The sequence below is a fragment of the Tachysurus vachellii genome, chromosome 7 (assembly GCF_030014155.1).
Source record: "Tachysurus vachellii isolate PV-2020 chromosome 7, HZAU_Pvac_v1, whole genome shotgun sequence".
In the NCBI taxonomy this organism is placed as follows: domain Eukaryota; kingdom Metazoa; phylum Chordata; class Actinopteri; order Siluriformes; family Bagridae; genus Tachysurus; species Tachysurus vachellii.
This window is the reverse complement of record NC_083466.1, coordinates 11159209-11179644: the sequence shown is the minus strand read 5'-3', so window position 1 is coordinate 11179644 and position 20436 is coordinate 11159209. Positions and strand designations below refer to the sequence as shown.

General features: G+C 38.0%; 1 protein-coding gene across 2 annotated transcripts in view; it reads left to right on the top strand.

Annotated features, from left to right (window-relative positions):
* The window catches only part of eml3 (EMAP like 3), a 34072-nt gene extending 14217 nt beyond the window's left edge, over positions 1–19855 (top strand). For both annotated transcript variants that reach the window (XM_060874269.1, XM_060874268.1), the window contains 20 exons: positions 1990–2106; positions 2942–2970; positions 4619–4648; positions 6429–6549; positions 6656–6805; positions 8295–8364; positions 8662–8772; positions 8881–8976; positions 10574–10708; positions 12543–12681; positions 12935–13086; positions 13277–13402; positions 15092–15223; positions 15319–15386; positions 16485–16573; positions 17032–17129; positions 17286–17373; positions 18515–18613; positions 18706–18836; positions 19217–19855. In XM_060874269.1, coding sequence (XP_060730252.1) covers positions 1990–2106; positions 2942–2970; positions 4619–4648; positions 6429–6549; positions 6656–6805; positions 8295–8364; positions 8662–8772; positions 8881–8976; positions 10574–10708; positions 12543–12681; positions 12935–13086; positions 13277–13402; positions 15092–15223; positions 15319–15386; positions 16485–16573; positions 17032–17129; positions 17286–17373; positions 18515–18613; positions 18706–18836; positions 19217–19447 — 2212 coding nt within the window. In that variant the 3' untranslated portion in view covers positions 19448–19855. The remainder of the gene's footprint in view (positions 1–1989; positions 2107–2941; positions 2971–4618; positions 4649–6428; positions 6550–6655; positions 6806–8294; positions 8365–8661; positions 8773–8880; positions 8977–10573; positions 10709–12542; positions 12682–12934; positions 13087–13276; positions 13403–15091; positions 15224–15318; positions 15387–16484; positions 16574–17031; positions 17130–17285; positions 17374–18514; positions 18614–18705; positions 18837–19216) is intronic.
* Positions 19856–20436: the final 581 nt, after the last annotated feature.

The following is a 20436-nucleotide window of genomic DNA, read 5'->3' as shown; positions in this document are numbered from 1 at the left end:
TCAGAATGCATCCAATCCTGAGAAAATACTTGCAGTTAGATTTTCTGTTATTTGAAAAAAAAAAACAGAAAGATTTCAAGCATGTGATTATATCACATAATAACATATATTCTTTGGCGTTAGTTTTTAGCCGAGACGATGCCAGTGCTTATTGCCAGTTCTAAAGTTGTTGCAATTCAAGGTGGAATGAGATGGATGGTTTTTGGCTTCACTTCAGTGTAGAATGATGTGCGTAAAGAATCAGGCTGAATGGAAAATGTGACTAGGATCGGTAGCGTTTTACGTGCTCGACTCAACGACGAGTGATGCCGCAGGTTAGAATGTAAGTTTACTGTAGAATATAAAGCAAGTGAGGTCATTGCTCAGGTCTAAATTGGTCAGAGGAAGGAAGTGGTTAGTGCAGTGTTTATAGTTAAGCTGTTTGGCTGAATAAATTCTTATCCCACATCTACAGATTTGCTAACGAGACAATGAGTTTGCAGCAACATTTGCATCTTGGACAGACTTCTGCAAAAGTGGTGTAGACTTTTGTAGAACCTGAAAACACTTGGGAATGTCTGCATGCTAACCTAATCACACTCAGAATATCTAATCAACTGTATTTGATCAATTCTTTGATTATATTTTCTGCCCTGTGTATGTGCATGGTGTTTTCTGGGTAATCTTTCTCTGAATGCATTTGAAATCATATGTGTGTGTGTGTTTGTGTGTGTGTATAGGGAAGATCTTTAGACTATCAAGAAAGCATGAGTTTTTCTCTGTAATTATTTACCCTGGGAAATCAACACAACGCAACACAATGAAATCTTTGAAAACAGATTTACACAGAGCAAGTACTTTAGCATTATTCACTGTAAATAAAAAAGAATTTCAGCTTCAAAGGTTTGCTTTGTACAATAGGCTGCATGCACTTCAGTATGTCGTGCAATCAGACGCATTAGACGTTTGCCGTTAGGTATTTTTTTAAAGAGATCACGATGGCCAGTTCTAAGACTGTTTATGATGAGGAATCTATGGATAATCGATATAAGGCTTGGGTCTCTTGACAGTGTTGAGAGATGTGTGTGTGAAAATTTAGTGGAAAATGTGACTATTTGAGACCTCAGTGTAGACTGACGCCAAAGGGCAGATCAAGATTTAGCTACAGAACATAGAGCAGGTGAGCTCATCGCTTCACAGTGCAACAATACAAAAGAAAGGAGGAGATAAATAGAGAGGTAAAACAAGGTGAAGCGGAGCAGGCAGTGTATTATGGGTGTATCAAAAGAAAAAAGGAGAAAGAAAAGAAAATATGCTGATGTGCAATGCTGTGATCTCTACCTATAGATAATTAACCCCAACAGCCTTGTAAACTGTAAACTGAAGTGTAGATTGCGGTTCCAAACGTAAGACAAACTCAGCAGTAATAAATAACTAGTATAATAATAGTAAATTACATTTTGGATAGCTTAAAAAACGCCTTTTGAGTGTGATGGACAGGAGTCAGAGCTCCATCAACAAAGTTTCACTTCTCTGTTTAGCCAGGAGTATGGTTGTTTCCTGTTTCGTATTTTTTAAATTGGAGTACTGTATGAGACGTAGAGGAACCGGAAATGGGGTGTGTGTGTCAGAGGAAACAACAGTTCAGATTCACTCACCCACACACAGCATTAAGTGTCTTCAAACACACCTACGTTTACTGAAACCGAGCAAATGCTTGTCAGTGTTAAGCTCCTCTTTTGTGTTAGAGGGAGTAGTTTAAACCATAAGCACCCTAGGGTTTGGGTTGGTGGTGTGTGGTCTGTATGTGTGTTTGTCTGTGTGTGTCTGTGTGTTGGGTTGATTCACTAGTTAAATAAAAAAAAAATCTTTTGCTTTGAAATAAATTCCTTTCAAATTCAGTGAATGCTTTAAATTCGTATAGCTTTTGAGAATGAGCCTATGCACCGAATATCAGAAATGATTCCTGCCCTTTATATCAGGTGTCATATAGATTCTTGTTGTGTCCAGGGAACGGAGGAACAGTGAAAAAGTAGGAAAGGACATGCAGGACAAAACCAAACAGCGAATGCCCAAAAAAGCAGCATCGTCTACCAACCTGCTGACCAGATCTCCGAGTCTAGAGGGGTGAGAGGGTTTACGTTCTTCTTTCAGCATCGACTGTTTCTTTTACAAACATGGACCATTTCCAAGTACTGTAATTAGCCTCAGGGTAATAGTAGGTCCTCTTGGCAGTGCTTCGAAAAACCCACGTTTGCTTCATGTTGCACTGAAAGAAACAGGCATGGATTGTACAAATCCGGCTATTTTGTGTGTTTCTATTGTTTTATGTGTTCAGTACACCGATGGGATATAATCATGTTCTTCAGCGCTGAGCTCCCAGCTTTAAGTAAAACTTATATGGATGTTGTGGTGGAACTATTGAATAAACCATGAGGAAAATGTGTACTCATAGAGAAAACCAGTTCCTTATCTCACACTGAGAATGTAGGATTCTAATTATAACTAATTATTGTTCATGAGTGAATTCATCCAGGTATCATAATTACATGGTATGTGCTTACAACAAACAAAAGGTAAAATAAATACATTAATTAATTAAATAACAAGGTTTTATTTCTGGATCAAACTTAGAGTATATATTAGAGAAAAGGAACTTGTTGAAAACCTCCACTTGGATTACTCGTGGATTTGAAAAGATGCAAAACTATAAAAAGTGAAGTAGGTGTAGCTGTAAACATATTAACTTTACATCATCTTCTTTATCTCACTCTGTGCAAATATCACACCGTCCTAACCTTGAGCCTGTTAGATTTTAGCGTGTGGTGACATGAAACAAAAGATTCCCACAGACTTTTTAAATGACGTGCAAGTCGTATTGCACAACTGAAAATTTCCCTGGACAACTGACAGTATTCTTCTTCTTTTTTTTTGTTCTTGTTTGCTTCTTTCTTTTTAATAGGCGAGCAAAAGACCTTCTCTCCAACACAGGTAATAAAACATCTCTTTCCTCACATTCTCATAAACACTGCAGTGAAACACAGTCACACTGTTTGCCTGCTCGGGTCCCGGTCCAAACTGCAATCAAAGCCATTCCAAATATTCACACATAGTAGATACACAAGTTCAACGTTACTACAGTATGTGTCTGTAGAAAAATATATGAACCTCCCTGCTTTCTTATACTTAAGTGAGAAATTGAGGTTGATGAAGAAAAAAAAATCATTCGAGAACTGTTTCATCCTGTTTCATTTAAAAACGGTGTACATATTTCTCTGACTGATATATCAGCCCCAAATGAATTTTCACAGCAGTGTTTCTTGGCAAATCAAACAAAGGAAACGCTTTATGGATTTAAAAATACAGAACAGACCCCAGTCCTCCACAAGAGTTTTGAATCTTAATGCTGCACTACAGTGAAAACAATGAAACGAAAACTTTTCATAGTTTGGTGTTAAAAATTCTGCATCTCGTGAACAGGAATCGCTCATAATCTCATCTTCAGGAGTAAAAAGTTCTTTGCCCTGGCAATGCTTAAAAAAAACCACCAGGGAGTTTCATCTTGATCTGAAAGAAACTCTGTGTGTGATGAATTTCTTACACAATACGATCACGATTTTCCACCGTAAAAGAGAAAAAAAAAAACAATTGCGCCTTAGATGTCTAGTTCTTTTATTTCTCATTATTCCCATGGGAACACGAAGCGTAGACGTAGACATGCGTGCGTATATTCACATGCACACAGACACAGGAGAGCTCGTTAGTGTTACGTGCTCCGGCTGGAAGTTCGCTCAGCGTGGTTAGTTGCATTACCACACGATTGTAAACTTTCTGACAAGAATGATAAATGTCTTCTTTTCTCTGCTACAAGAACTAGAAACTCATGGGAAATGTTTATGTTTTTGTTTTTTTTTGCTCCTCACTATTTTCGAATGCATCAGGTCATCTTGGTCTGTTGTCTGTATCCTGAAATGCATGTAGAGTAAATAAAGAGTCAGTAAACCAGCAAACTCAGGACTGATGTTTTTATTGGATTCCTTAAACATTGACACTGGACTGGTTTCTCCAAATACACTAAGCACAGTTTCAGATTATGGCATGCTATTTATACGGATTCTCTTTTTTTTGGCTATTTTATTTGTTTTGTTTGTTTTTTTGTTTAACTGAAAATCTAATTTTAGGCTTGGATGAAGCTGGTCAATTTTGTGGCTGTCATGAACAGTGTAAGAAAAGCGTACACTAACGACCCATGAGTTTCATTATTTACAAAATCTCTTTTCTGTACTTCACTTCCTTTTTGCAAACTGTTGTAAAATGCCATGTATTCTGTGATCCATCCAAACAGATTAGCATCAACGGGGTGACTCAAAGCTAGCCGACACTGCCAAGTGCGAGAGCGGTTTTTGGCTTTTCACTTTGTATTGTCATAACATTGCACTGGACACCGATGCCCTGATTTCTTAAGCATTCTAATGAGCGTTGAGGTTGAAACCAAATTCTTTTTCTTTCTCTATGAAATGAGTAAGGCCGGTGTCGGTGGGTGGGGTGTGGGGGTGTGATCTGGTTCATGGTTGAAATCAGGTGGCTGACAGATCGTGAGCTATAGACTTATGTTTATCTGTGTATTTCTCCCTTACAGGATCCCAGGGCTCAAGAAGGGGAACACAGGGTAGGTGTCACTATTCTGCAGTTTACAATTATACACAGATTTAGTACCAGCATGGAGCAATTACAAGCACCAGTGAAACAGAAGAATAGAAAGGATTGGATAGTATATAGTATCATGTTGTAGCATTAACAGTCTTCAATAACTCAACAAATACATAATCAAATACAAAAACAAGTACATCATCAAGTCACATCACCACTGGTAAGTGTTCAGAAAGGAAGTGCACACCACTGCACTAGATTAATGCAGTGCTAAAACAAAATTAGATGACAATCGGCCATGCAGATGCCAAGAAAACATACCGATGATTGTGCAATCACATGGTGCACACAAGGAAGTATTCCTATAAAATCTAACTAACAGACATTGGCACCCAGGAGTCTGAGTGGTAATAATCAACTGTCTGGAAAAGTTGAAAAAGAAACTCTGGCAGTTTGACTAGCTCGGTGTGTATTTTGGCAGAGGGATGCTGATCAAACCAAAATGGATTTTAAAGAAGATTAGAGTCCCTAAAAAAATGGTCAAGCTTTATCTAATCTCTAACAATCTAGCTGACATTTGAATGCAGTTTTTTATTAAGCTTGACAAAAGTAGGATAGCTATTTTCAAAGCTGTTGAAGCTAATTAATATAAGGGTTTTAATTCCAGGGTTCAATTCTTCTTCAATCGTATTCACTAGCATGTTAGGCAAACATCTTAACATTAGGCTATTATATACCATAAACCAAATTTGTGAGCCAGCGGTAGCTCAGTGGTTGAAATGTTAGACTGATAATTGGATGGTTTTGAGTTCAAATCCCAAGATCACCAAGCTGCCATTGCTAGGACCCTGAGGAAGGCTCTCAGTCAACTCTCAGTTGTCTAAAATTAGATAAACATGTGTCACTCTGATTAAGGGCATCTGCTGAATGCCATTAATGTGAAGGCTCACTCGTCATGACTGCCTTTCTGTTTTCATCCAACAAAAATCAAGTAGATTCTGCTTTTAAAATATTTCATATACATGTGTACTGAATATCAGCATTCATATTCAGATTTTAAGTCAAAATTTACATTCATGAGGCAGTGTATTCTTTGTTATGTCTGCTGATGATGTCACTAACGCTACTGTAGTGATGGCTTCAGTGTAAACATACTGTAGGGTGATGTGTTGTTGTACTACAGGTAAACTCCACTCCGGAACGCCAATCGTCCAAACAAATAAGTGGACTGCAACTAACTGTTGTATAATAGACAGTATAGCCTTCATGTAAGATGTTATAAATTCTACACTATAATACTATTGAGTGACTCATAAAGCCAGGATCTCCAGACAAAGCAAAAACATAAGCCAAACAAAAACTCAGATGGTTTGTAAGAATTTAAACATCTTGATTAATCCAAATTTTGTTGATCTAATAGGACTCAATATTCTGCATCTGGATTAGATCTCAGATCATGATCATATCGACAACATGATAAATTGATCCAACTTTTCTGACATCATTTCTTAGAATGTGAGGCCTTTTATAAGACTAACTTACTCTGCTTTCCTTTTCACTTTAGCAAGTAGTTAAATTCTGTGTTCAACGTTTTCTTTTTTATATAATTAATATAGTTATACTGTATATATGTTTTTGCCCCATATATTATGTATAGCCCCAGATAAATATTAATTAAAATGTAAACGTTATTATTTTTATTCTGTATTTTTGTTGTCATTGTTAAAAGTGCAATACAAATAAAATTGTACTGAATGTCAGCGTTTTATTTGACTATAACCTGTTTAATGGGATCCTAGGCCAGTCAATCAAAATGTTCATCCGTGGACGGCCGATCACCATGTACATTCCCTCAAACATCCAAAACTACGAAGAACTTAAGATGGACCTTCCTTCTGAGAAGCTCGAACTGGACTGGGTGTATCCATTTTCAATTATGGTCCTGCGCCATCTTAAGAATTTCTTTTATGTTTTAATAATGTTCATTACATTGTAATCCAAATGAAATTCCTTGACCTGCTTCTAGCTATGGATATCGAGGACGTGACTGTAGGGGGAACTTGTACATGCTTCCGTCGGGGGAGGCAGTGTATTTTATAGCCTGTGTAGTAGTTCTTTACCACGTCAGTAGACAAACGCAGCGGTATTACCATAAACACACGGACTGTGTGCGATGGTGAGTATATAACATGCACATTAACAACTTAAAGAAATTTACATCTTGCTAGAAGATGAAACATTCACTATGATATGATATATGATAAAATCAGACATAATAAACACAGTTTACTATTAAAATGAATCTTTAAGCCATTCCCTTGCACACTGGCTGAAAAACCTCAATATCAACTTTGGCTCCTGAGAAACTCGCATATGTAGAGATAGGAGAGTTTTTGAATTTTACGACATCTGGAAGGTGTTTTTGGATTTTGTTCAAAATGGTGACAGTGAAGAGACTTTCAGTATCTAGCTAACCTATAATAAGAAATGTGTGGGCCTATAGTGAGGAATACACACCATACACTGCTACGTGGGTGTTTTTTTATGCCTAGGAAATCTACACTCTGAACTATTAAATATGTTGATGTTGAAATATTTGTTAGATCTTTAGCACTTCTGGAGCTAATTTACATTCTGTATTTTCATTGTTCTTGCGAGTAGTTTGCTGTGTGCTGCGTCGACATCACAGGGAGACATCACTAGTGCAGTTACAATAACATTTAACAGGAGAACAGTTTTCAGATAACCGAAGCATAAGGACTAACAGTCAGGTTTCTCTGTTTGATCCTATTAGAGTGAGATCTTTTTAGATTTTTTTTTCTTCTCTTTCACCATTTTCCAATATAATTTCCATTTTAAAGCAACATAGCAGTAGTGGAGACAGCAAACAAAGAGAGTCAATGTTCTCAATGTTCCGGAATGCACTGTGTTTATCTATATTACACAGTTGCACTGAGGTTTAGCAGAGCAGAGCATTGTCTTAGCTAGTTAAATCTGTGCCATTCAAATTAGATGTGGACAACAGGATGTCCTCATTCAACTAAAAACAAATGCACGTACTATTCGTCAACACATAAGATATCTGTAATAATCCTCAATAATCCTTAAATTGTAGTAATCCTCAGTTATAATTTCATTTTATGAATTGCTGTCTTACTAAAAGTTGAGATTGCACAAGAGAAAGTGAAGGCAGTAGGTCAGGATGCTCAGGACATTTTTGCTTTGGCCGGTGTTTTGATTCATGTTTTAAATAATTCAAATGATGTAAATGATAACTGTGGCTGAATATGAAATACTTTTATCCAGAGGTGGGAGTAAGTCACACATGCGCAAGTCACAAGTAAGTCTCAAGTCATGAATGTCAAGTCAAAGTCATTTTTAATATTTGTCAATATTTGTCTCAAATTTGCGACTTAAGTCGGACTCGAGTCAAGTCATATGACTCGAGTCCCCCATCTCTGCTTTTATCAGACGCATCTGCTGTAATCTACCTCATCAGACAATGATTTCTCATGGATAGTTTACTGAGGCAATAAAAGTTTTACTGGAACTCATGCCTCAAGAAAAAGGGTCTAGCGACGACCTCGTACATGCCATTCAGGGTAGATTTTTCTTTAGTAGGATAGTTTAATTGAATTTCTCTTGTGGTCTGTCTTGCCTTGTAGTCTTGCAGTCCATCCAAACAAAGTGCTTATAGCATCTGGACAGACGGCAGGTGTGGATAAAGATGGCAAGGTATGTTTGGAGTGAGGCAACTGAAACCTATCACATAGTTCCCATCACCCCGCGCACATCACCCTCTGTTGTATCCTGTTTCGCTCTGTAATTTAGTGTATCCTTGTCTAGCTTCTGTTTGTTGCTTTGCCGTCCATCTTGCTGTCCATGTTTCATTACAATTTGTACGTAAACTGCCTTTGTATCCCTCTCCTCTGCAACTTTGAACTGAACTGCAACAGTTTCTTAATATGCTACATATTCCAGTACGCTTACTTCCTCCAGTCTCAGAAGTATGTATCTGTGTTCTCTCACCAGCCTTTACAGCCGTTCGTCCACATCTGGGACTCCACTACGCTGACGACGCTGCAGCAGATCGGACTGGGGACGTTCGAGAGAGGTGTCGGATCAGTAGCCTTCTCGAGCGCGGTACGTATAGCATAGCAGTCATAAAGTACATACGGCACAGCGAGATGATAGACGTGAATATTTTGATACTCTGTCAGGACATAATTATTGTTGAATGTTTTGGCACAGGACGCTGGGACATTTCTGTGTGTGATTGATGATTCCAATGAACACATGCTGTCAGTCTGGGACTGGAACAAAAACAGCAAAATTGTTGAAGTAAAGGTATGTACATGCCAAGTCAACACCCACATCACATTCACAGTGTTGTGTTTTTCATATTAAATGTTCACATGATCACCTTTCAGTTATTTTCAAGGAATGTCCTAATCATTCTCTTAGCTTTTATGTCAACACTTTTTATTTCAATCTTGTTAGTCATCAATATTTCAAGTTCTCTTTAAGTGAGGAGTGTTTATTTCTTTGTAATATCATATTATCATTTGTTTGACAACTTTTTCTCCTCTAATAGTAAATTAGTCAGTTAAATATACAGACAGCAACTTTCAGCTTCCCTTTCTCACTCCTGTCCATATATATCTGGCACAGATGTAGAAAAACCTCTCTCAGCTACTTCATTCATCTCAGAGATCTTTGACTTCCACAACAACCGTTCCATTGCAGGTACCATGGCAACGGTGTAAATATTTAAGACGTGGTAGTGAGTGAAGGAGTATAGGGGTTTACAGGAGTGGGCTAATTTTTCTTCGTTGCTTTATTTGTAGTAGTTTGTTGGAGTTGTTGGAGTGTCCTTAGAAGAATGGAGCCATTTGTCTTGATCTCCCTGCTCACTGGATGATTTTACAAGTTAGAAGACGTGATTTAGTATCTCGGTGGAACCAGGGTATACATACAAGTCTTGAAAGCTTGTTCAATTTCTGGTTGAAGATCCGTTTGTGAAGGATGGTTGTAATTATTCAGCTATTCAGGCGGAAGCTTCAGAAGGGTTGTTAGCAGTGACATGGACAGTTTAATTAGACCTCCTTTCTGGATGCACAAGAAATCTACAGTGAGAATAAAATGGATTCTCAGGGAAAGACTCCATCCTCAAGGGTATTCTTTAGACATGGCAGAACACAACGAAGTACTACGAACTACATTTACTTTGCAAAGTATTTGTGCTGGGAATAAAAGATAATTGTGCCTAAGCACATTTTCAGGTCATATAAGGGCAGTCTGAAAGGTCGGCATTATAAAGTAATACCGACAGGCCATTTTTACAATGTCTCTGCGCAACAAAAGAATACGCGTCTCCAAAAAAAATCAACAAAAGGGTGGAAGAGATGCACTTTTAATCCACACCAAGGTCATGAGAGACATGACTAATGCCTATAAAATGTTGGCCTCTGTTTTTTGTTCATGAACTTAAATAAAACTCCATAAAAAAAGCACTACCACTTTCTATAAATGCATTTCATTCATTCATTCATTCCTTCATTCATTCATCTTTTGTCATCTTCTTGGTCATGGTGGATCTTGATTCTATCACCAGCAGGTTAGAGCTGTGAATGTTTTAGAGCCAAACACAGAACAGATGAACACAATCAGGTAACAAAGCAATGAATGAAAAGGGGCGGAGACAAGATTTAAACAGGAACAAAGGCACAAGGCAAACACAAAATCAACACTAACCACATGACATGACAGCAGTGGTTAAGTTATGGGACTTCACAACAATGAGAAACTATAGCAAAAAAAACAACTATACGTTTTTTTCCACGATGCTCTGTATTATGTCACATTTTTACATTAACATTATTGTACATGTAACTGGAAATCTGGCTTTCATGTTTATATGTATGTTGTACCCTGTGATTCCCAGAGCACTAATGAGACAGTGTTCGCGGTGGAGTTCAACCCTGCAGACACCAATAACATCATCACTTGTGGGAAGTCGCATGTTTACTTTTGGACTCTGAGTGCTGGAACACTGACCAAGAAACAGGGCATCTTTGGAGTGAGTGCTGCTACATTTGATATATTCTACTTCAGGATTAATACATGAATGGGCATGCTGTTACAGGAAAGGTATTAATAAAAAAATGATGCGAGGCGATCTGAAGAAAGTGACTGGCTGCAATAGTATTATTATTTACAACAGCACGTGTTACAAGTGTTTTGTTCCTCTTGGAATTTGCACCTGTTCTGTGGTGTCTATGTTAAGCACTGAATTTCTTTATCATGTCACAGTCCACATTGGTGCTTAACGGCTCACTTGAAAGTAGACACAAAGCACTTTAAGAATATGAAGTTTTTTTTTAGAAGTATTTCTGTTTTTTTTCCACACAATTGTTTCTATCTTCTAAGTAAACGCTGATATTAAATTCATTTCTGCTCTCTGAGATGTTCATAAGCATCAAAAATTTGAAGGTGTTATTTTCAACCTCTAAAATTCAGAGAAAGGTTAACAACCTAACAGAGGTAAAAACATCTGACACGAAATTACGTGTACTGACGTTTACTGCTAGCTTTTTTATAAAGATTTGCGGCCATAAAAAAAAGTCATCTGTTTATACTAATAAGTAGATTTCCATTCATGTCAATATACTGGTTAAAAGGGCTAAATAATTACATATCAGTTTTTGCTTTTTAGTTATGTTTAACGTTGTGGACGTCGGATCCTGTCGTGATCAATGTCTATATTCATTCACTCACCAGGCGCTTGTTTTTATTCTGTTTTAGTTAATGAATGTAGCTAGATCAATAACTGGGAAACTCTCTCACAAAGCTCTCTGTCCTGAAGACTTTCCCATGTAACATTGACCCTAGAACGTTATGTAAATTTTCATAAAACAACATTTTTTTTTAGAAAAACACCCTAGCAGCAGTCAAAATCCTTTTTTAATCTTCGCCTAACTTGATTCTAGAGAAATAATAACGTGTTAGAATGTGCACATTAATAGAAACCTGTGAATGTTAATGCACTTAAATGAATAAATTATGGTTTCTATAGCAACAGCTCAAGCACAGGGACTTGTGCAACAGAGAGTCTGTGTAAATTAGGACTAATAATAAAAAACATGTTGTTGCTTAAGAAAGTGTCTCTTAATCGTTTATACGAGAAAGCTGTGAGGGAGTCAGTTGCTACTCTCTCAGTAGCAGTTACGCTTTATATTTTCTCTGTGTAATGACATTTTGGGCGTTTGCATTTTGTTTCTGTGTGTGTGTGTGTGTGTGAGAGAGAGAGAGAGAGAGAGAGAGAGAGAGAGAGAGAGAGGGAAGATAGACAGAAATAGGGAGGGAGAAAATAAGAGATACAGAGTGAAAGGAACTGAGAGAAAGAGGGAGAGAGAGACAAACAGACAGATGGGTGGAGAGAGAAAGCGAGAAAAACAGACAAAGAAAGACAGACAGAGGCAGAGAGGGAGAGAAAAAGCGCGAGAGAGAGAGAGAGAAGAATGAGTGTGTGAGTGAGCGGTAGAGTGGAAGGCTGTTAAGGGAACAACTGTTTATTCAGGCTATAACATAACAGGGAACAGGAACTTGTCTCTTGAATGCTCTACAACATTAATTATATCCATAAACTCATAAAACGTTCAACGTATGATAAATGAATGAAGCATTCATGTAATCACTGACAGATTGTTGTGGAATATGCAGAATGATGTGATTTTTATATGAAAATAATGCCTCACCCCAGTATGCATGATTTTTTACTTGTTTGCATTGAACAGAAGCAAAAGAAATCACAGTTCTGTGGTATAATAAATAAATAATGTTAATAATGGAGTTGAGATAATGACGTATGCTGTATAATTTAACTTGATTTGTGTTCTCGTTTTGTCTTACAGAAATATAAGAAGCCCAAGTTCATCATGTGTTTTGTGTTCAGCTTAACGGGGGATGTGTTAACAGGGGATTCCGAAGGTAATATCCTGACATGGGGCAAATCAGCAGCTGACATCAAGACACTGGGCAAAGGTGCAAAAGGTATACATTTCTGTCATCGTATTTATCGACATTTTTATCATCAGCCCATGGGGCAGGATCTCTAGCAGGTTGGAGCATGTACAGTAGCACTTATTGTCTAGGCAATGACTGTTTGGACAGGAAAATTCGAAGTTAATTAATGACAGGAAAAATATCTCATGTCTTATTAAAGCAGAACAGTAGTAAAGCACAAAGATCTGAAACATTTGTCTCATTCTCTTTGACATGTTCGAACTCCTCTCTGTCTTTGCAGAGACGTTTCAGATTATGAAGCAGACCCGAGCGCATGAAGGCAGCGTCTTTTCCTTGTGTGTCCTGCAGGGAGGTGGTCTGCTCAGCGGCGGTGGGAAAGACCGCAGGATCATCCGCTGGAGTGCGGACCTAGCACCCGAGAGGGAGTGTGAGGTGAGATGTGTGTGTGTTCTTATGTGTGTGTATGTGTATGTGTCTTCTGGGTAAGAGACAGACTCCTAGAGAGACACACACACACATAAAGAGAAAGATACACACAAAGACAGAGAAACAGAGATATAGAGAGACACACAGACAGAGACCTTGACACTGACACTAAAAGTTGCCCTCATGATCTGTCCAGATTCCAGAGAAGTTTGGAGCAGTCCGTACCATTGCAGACGTGGACGGAGAGGAACTGCTTGTCGGAACGACCCGGAATGCCATACTCCGAGGCACATTTTCAGATGGGTTTGTGGCCATAGTCCAGGTGAGATATGATGATCACATGGCAGCTCTGGCAAACTTTTTTTCCCTAAGGAAGCCATGATGAGGAAATGTGTAATAGATTTTTCAGATTTGTTCCATGGGAACTAGAACAAGTACATCTTCTCATCAGTCTGTCCAGCCTTAACATTTTACACATGTTATGATTGAGACATCTGAACTATTATTTGAACTCATGTTTGGATGTCTGGTCATGTGTTGTTTTTTTTAATAAGCTACATACGTCTGTATTTTATCCTGTATTCTGAAGGACATACAGAGAATTCTACAGTAAATGCACAATTCAGTGTAATAATCTGATGTCACGAGTCAGTCAGAGATGAGTCATGAGGCAGTCAGTGTGCATTTTTGATTTTTTTCATTATATTGCTTTGTTCACTCATTTATTCATCTTCTGTAAGGAATTTAGTTTGAATCACTTCTTGTTTTGGTTTCAGAGCAAATACCATGAAGCCAGTCCATATCAGGACACCACAAACACTCACATACTGTACAGACACAATTTGTTTCTTACCGATGGGCAATTTATCATAACCAATCCAGTAAACATTATATAGCGCATACATAATTTACATTTACATTTACGGGCATTTCAGATGCCCTTATCCAGCGTGACTAAAAGAAGTGCTTGTGAAGTCTCTATCAATGATTGCACCATGATACTGGTTCACTAGGTCAAAGACTAAGAATAACATCAGTCTAAAACTTTGTTGGAAGGCAATGCAGCAAGAAGAGCGCACAATTTTTTTTTTCATAAAACAAAAGTATTCCTTTTTTTAATAATTTTTTTCTTTTTATTATTTTTTCGTGCTAGTTTAAGTATTTCAGGTAAGTGTAAGATTGACAAGTGTTTACATGTCGTTTGTGACTCAGCTGTTCAGATATCTAGGTGAAGTATTTTTATATCGCAAGATTGATCCATGAATAAACAAAAAATATGGAAGTATTTTACTATACACACTTCTGAGAAAACTGTATATATGTCTCACAAGTACAAAGCATTAGACGAGAGATTTGCTAATTCAGATCCTGATGATGCCACAGCCATTCATGGAGAGTAAGAGTAATTCGCCTGTCGATCAGTGTGACACTAAGCGAGGGCAGAAAGCGTGTTCTTCATATTGTGCTGAGTTACCCTGTGGTGACTGGCTTGACATGACTCATGAAAGCATGTTAGACTTCATCCTCTCTTCTTGGCTCTCTGCATGTGACGTTAACATGTCTAAATCTGGTGTTCACATACTACACTACACAAATCATAGAGGTACGTGATTAATTGTGGTGTGAAACAGCTGCATTAGTAATACCAATAAATCAGCTGTTACAGGATGATGACATGACATGAGTGTTTATTATCCAAGATAATGAATCACTTTAAGTATACACAGCATGGCCAGTGTTCAAGTTTTTAAACAGTGTGGCTGTGAGGATTTGTGGTCACTCAGCTACAAGAATATTAGTGATGTTGGGTGAGGAAGTCTGGGCTGCAGTTAGTGTTCCAGTTCATCCCAAAGGTGTTCAGTAGGGATGAGAGGTCAGGAAAACCCGAGTTCTTCTACTCCAATCTTGGCAAACTCACTTTGTGTTTTTCTGTTTAAGTGGCAGATTCATTTTATTTAATTTTCCATGGTAAAGTTTACATTCACGATAAATTTGCTCTTTGGTTTCTCAGGGTCATGTAGATGAGATGTGGGGTCTGGCCACACACCCCTCGCAAAACATCTTTCTCACTTGCGGTAATGACAAACAGGTGTGTATGTGGAACGCTGAAGAACACAGCCTGGGCTGGTGCACCACTCTAGAGGTAAAAGAGCAAAAACAGATATGGCTTCATACAGAAATCAGGACAAAGGTCTGTTATGTAGACGTTTATCAACATTCCTCACTGTTGTGCTTTAGGAGTCGGGACTATGTGCTGATTTCTGTCCCAACGGATCTGTTGTTTCTGTCGGACTGAGCACCGGAAGGTAAAGTGGCATTTTACTTCATGTATGTCTCTGTTTATAAGCCAATAGAAATAAAGAACAATTTAGTAAAAAAAAAAAAAAAATCATTTTTGGAAATATTTACATATTAAAAATTATGTGGAGTTGGATTATCAGTTCATATTGGACAAGAAATGAATGTTTAAAACAAGGTCATAAATCCCAAGGTCTCTATAGAAGGCATTTAATTATATATATATATATATATATATATATATATATATATATATATATATATATATATATATATATATATATACATACATATATATATAAATATTTAGTTATAAATGCTGGGAATGTAAACGAGAACCTGGCACGTACTGTAGATTCATGCTCTCTAGGAACGTACAAAGATTCTGCCGTTTGAAGAAATGACTACAAAGAGGACAGTTAATCAACAGTAAATATTTTTCTGTACAGGTTATTTGTACCAATTCTCTAATATAAACTCCTACACACTTGTGTCTGAGTTTGCCCATAAACATTTCTGCAGATTTCAGGTTAATACCAGTTCAAGCATGACATCATTTATACTGTTATCACAAAGCTTTCTCCTCCATCAAAGGAAAGATGTACAAGACAGTAGTGAGAGCAGCTATGTATGTGTTGGAGACTGTAGCAGTGAGGAAAAGACATGAGGCAGAGATGGAGGTAGCAGAGATGAGGATGTTGAGGTTCTCTTTAGGAGTGACGAGGATGTACACGATTAGGAACGAGCACATCAGAGGGACAGCTCAGGTTGGCTGTTTTGAGGACAAGGTCAGAGAGGCTGGATTGAGATGGTTTTATTGGTAGAAGGATGTTGGAGATGGAGCTGGCAGATAAGAGGTCAAGATGAAGGCCAAAGAGGAGATATGTGGATGTGTTAAATGAGGACATGAAGTTAATTAGTGCAAGAGTAGAGGATGCTGGGAATAGAGTTAGGTGGAAACAGATGATTCGCTGTGGGTACCCTAACGGGAAAAGCCAAAAGGAGTAGAAGAAGAAGAAGACAAATCTTTCTCCACCAAATAATTTATGTAATCAATCTGTAATATGAATGTAATAAATTAACCACCATTACTATATGTGCTGCAGGTGGCTGGTGCTGGATCTGAAGAACCAAGAAGTGGTGTCTGATTTGACTGATGGAAACGAGCAGCTCTCTGTCATGAGATACTCACCAGGTCAGATCCCAAGGCCTAAACCCTTGCTTGAGTCGTGTTCGAGCCATTATACATCCTTTGTAAATATTCGTATTGTGGATATCCGTATTGTGATGTTATATAAAGTTATAAAGTTTGTTACTGCTTGGTTTAAGTTTAAGCCAGGAATCAAAACGGAGTATAATGACTCGGATAAGTTGAACGGATAGTATTTAATTCGAGTGCTTTTATATGATGTAATTTCCATCTAAACTTGTACAAATGGCAGAATATGCCATATAATTGTACATATAAGATGAAGTAAACGTAAGGATATTGCAGAGCCTGTTAAGTATCTATTTAATGCAAAGAAGGAGAGGATAAAATATCAATACAGTCAGAATTAATCATACAATAATGTCATACATACTATGTTTGACCTGCGAGTACTGTATGTTTTCTTTTTGCCTTTATTATTGACATCGCTTTTCTCTTCACAGATGGCAGCTTTTTGGCTGTTGGTTCCCATGACAACTTCATTTATATTTACAGCGTGACAGAGGGGGGTCGGCGCTACACACGCTTCGGAAAGTGCACGGTAAGCCAAGCATGCTGGAGCAGATGTGTCTGCACTTGTGAGTCTTTTATTTTGTTCTGGTGTATTTAACCATGTGCAATTTTCAGTGACATTTACATCATAACAATTAATGTAAACAGTCATTACTAAGCTTTTCCACTCTCTTTACCCTGTCAGGGTCATTCCAGTTTTATCACACATCTTGACTGGTCCAAGGATGGGAAGTATATCATGTCTAATTCAGGAGATTATGAAATCCTTTACTGTAAGTCAAATTTCTGTCCATCATGTAAAGAAATTGTTCTTAATCTTTATCATCTTTTTTTGTTTGTTTTTATTTCTGCCTCAATGCTGAATTCGAATTCACATTTTATGCTCTTTTAAAACTTGTCTGCAAAGCTTTTAACAGAAAGCTGTTCCTCATCTGCCACAGACACCTTAACATCTGAGACAGATGATCCTTGTACGCTCCTAAATGTTCTCCTGACTTTAGTTGCCAGTTATTAAACATAACATCTTGATGCATTTTCCCAGGCAGTAAAGAGACACCAAAACCTTCAGAATAAATAAATTCTCCAGCATTTTTTAAACTAATCTGTTTCTGCTGCATCTGTAGATGTATGTGTGATTACCATGAACAAGCCTTCAACATGTTTACTAGACTGAGGGGAAAAAACTCTTCAGTGGAAGTGAATGAGCAGGTGGTGAATTATTAAAATAAACAGTTTGTGTGTGATTCCGTGTTTGTAGAACGCTTTCTAAAGTGGTCAGTGAAAGTTATTTGTAAATTCGGGGTTTGCATGATATAATTTATCTTTATAGACAGTTGTGTAGATCGACTCAGTTGTGCAGATGCTCATTAGATGATCTTCTTGACCGACCAGAATTTTTTGTATTGCTTTGATGCATTATTGTGTAAGATTAGTCTTCTCTCTCTCTCTTGCTCTCTCTCTCTACCCTCTCTCTTTCTCTCTCTCTCGCTCTCTCTCTTTCCCTCTCTCTTCCCACTCTTTCTCGTTCTCCCTCTCTCTCTCCTTCTCTCTCTCTCTCTCTCTCTCTCTCTCTCTCTCTCTCTCTCTCTATACCCTCTCTCTTTCTCTCTCTGTCCCTCTCTCTCTTCCCTGAGCTGCAAGTCAGTTTTCCCCAAAAAAAAATTGCCACATTAAAATGCATTGTTGTTTTGATCATGTTCATCATCCAAGCTACTCTACAAGAAAGGAATGAAATAAATTATTTACAAAATACAGAAATTAAAAAAATGCAAACTGCACATTTAATTTGAGTAATTTTTTTTTTTTTTTTTTTTTGACTGATTAAAATTAACGTGCACTTGAAAATCCCAGCGCTTGTATACATGCAGCATGTCTCAGGCTACACAAATTTAACAGAGCTTGTTTTTAACACAGGGGACATTGCTGGAGGCTGTAAATTGCTGCGAAATCGCTTTGAGAGTAAGGATCGCGAGTGGGCTTCCTATACCTGCGTTTTGGGCTTCCATGTCATGGGTGAGACAGACTCACTAAAAAATGCTTAAGGTATGTTTCTGTTGATGTTATCGAATTCTTTTGAATATGTTTTGGTGTCATGTTTTCTTTAGGTGTGTGGCTGGAGGGTTCAGATGGAACAGACATCAACGCTCTGTGTCGCTCTAACAGTGAAAGACTGGTAGCAGTGGCTGATGATTTCTGCAAAGTTCACTTATTCCAGTATCCGTGCCCTAAACTGAAGGTTAGTGCAAAAGAAATAACACAGCATAATATCTTTGAATCTTTTCAGTCATAGATTGGAATTAAAAGCAAAAGTTGGCTGACACTGGAATCTGTTTAAAGCTGCCAAACTGCTAGTCAAGTGGTGAACTTTGTGGGTCTCAAAGCAGTCTGTCTGTGTATCTTTATTAGACCAAGATTTTCCTGGAAATCGGGCCACATGTACTATAATTACAGTCTAGTCTAAACAGCTTCAGTGTAAAAATAACATTCTAAATAAATAAGCCCTGGATATCTATTAGTGGTAATATTCTTCTAAATTCAATTGAATTTCTTCCATCTTTTTCTCTCGTATTTTTTTATGGCATTTTTTCTGATGCTTCTGATTTTTTTCTTTTTTAGGCACCCAGCCACAAGTATGACGGTCACGGCAGTCACGTGACAAACGTCCGCTTCACTCACAATGACAGTCACCTCCTCTCACTGGGTGGAAAAGACACATGTATCCTCCAATGGCGAGTTAGAAGGGGCGGGGCTGGGGACAACAAGGACCACCCAACGTCTACACTTCCTCCCTCCTCTTCTGCTGGCTGTCCAGAACCAGGAAGCCAAACTGAGAAGGGGATAGAATGAACAGAGAGGGGAAAAAAGACAGTGAAAAGAGAATATCAGGTTGCACAAAGTTTGACTGTGCTGAAAATCTCCTCAAGTTCTTCTGACCAACAGAGAGTGACATGATGGAGTTTTTACCAGGTTTACGTCTTATACTATGCAAATTCTATAGAAAGGTGGACCAAGACTTCTCTTTCTGTATTCTGATATTAAAATGTCAACAAATGATTTATTGATTAATGTGGCTTTACAGGGCATCATCTCAAAAGAGAAAGTTATTCAAAAAGAAGTGTTCCATTTATTATTCTTATCATAGTACATGTTTACATTACTGAACTCTTTCTCCTGTTGATTTCCTATGCAGCTTTATAACTTACTAAAGATGTTTGTGTCTTTACACTATTAAACATAAATCATTTGTCTGTGTAATAGTGACTAACTGAAGTATAACCGTTGCATTTTTTTTTCTCACTTTTTGGCATGAATATGGAAGAGCAGGAAGCATTGTCACCTCACAGCTCCAGGGACCTGGAGAACGGGTCATTATTGAGTTTGGGTTACTGTCTGTGTAGAACTGTACATATTCCTTCAGGTACTCTAGCTTCATCCTACCTCCTTAAAATACATGCATGCAGTTGAATTGAACATGTGCGTGCATGTTTTCATGGCATTCCATCCAGGGATTATTCCAGTCTCACGTACAATGTTGCCAGGAAGAAATAGTTGCTGAAGATGAATGAATGGATTTAGTTACTGTACTAAAACACAGTCCCAGCTTGCCTTCTTTGGTGTTAGCCATCCATCCATACATCGATTTTCTCTATCACAAGACACACTGGTGACAACCCGTCACATTGGCCAATCTCACACACTCACACACTAGGAACAGTTTAGAGATGCCAGTCATCTGACAAAGAATGTCTTTGGACTGAGGGAGGAAACCCCAGACGAATGGGGAGAACATACACACTGCACACAGAGGAAAATTAACCCCCAACCCCAGAGGTGTG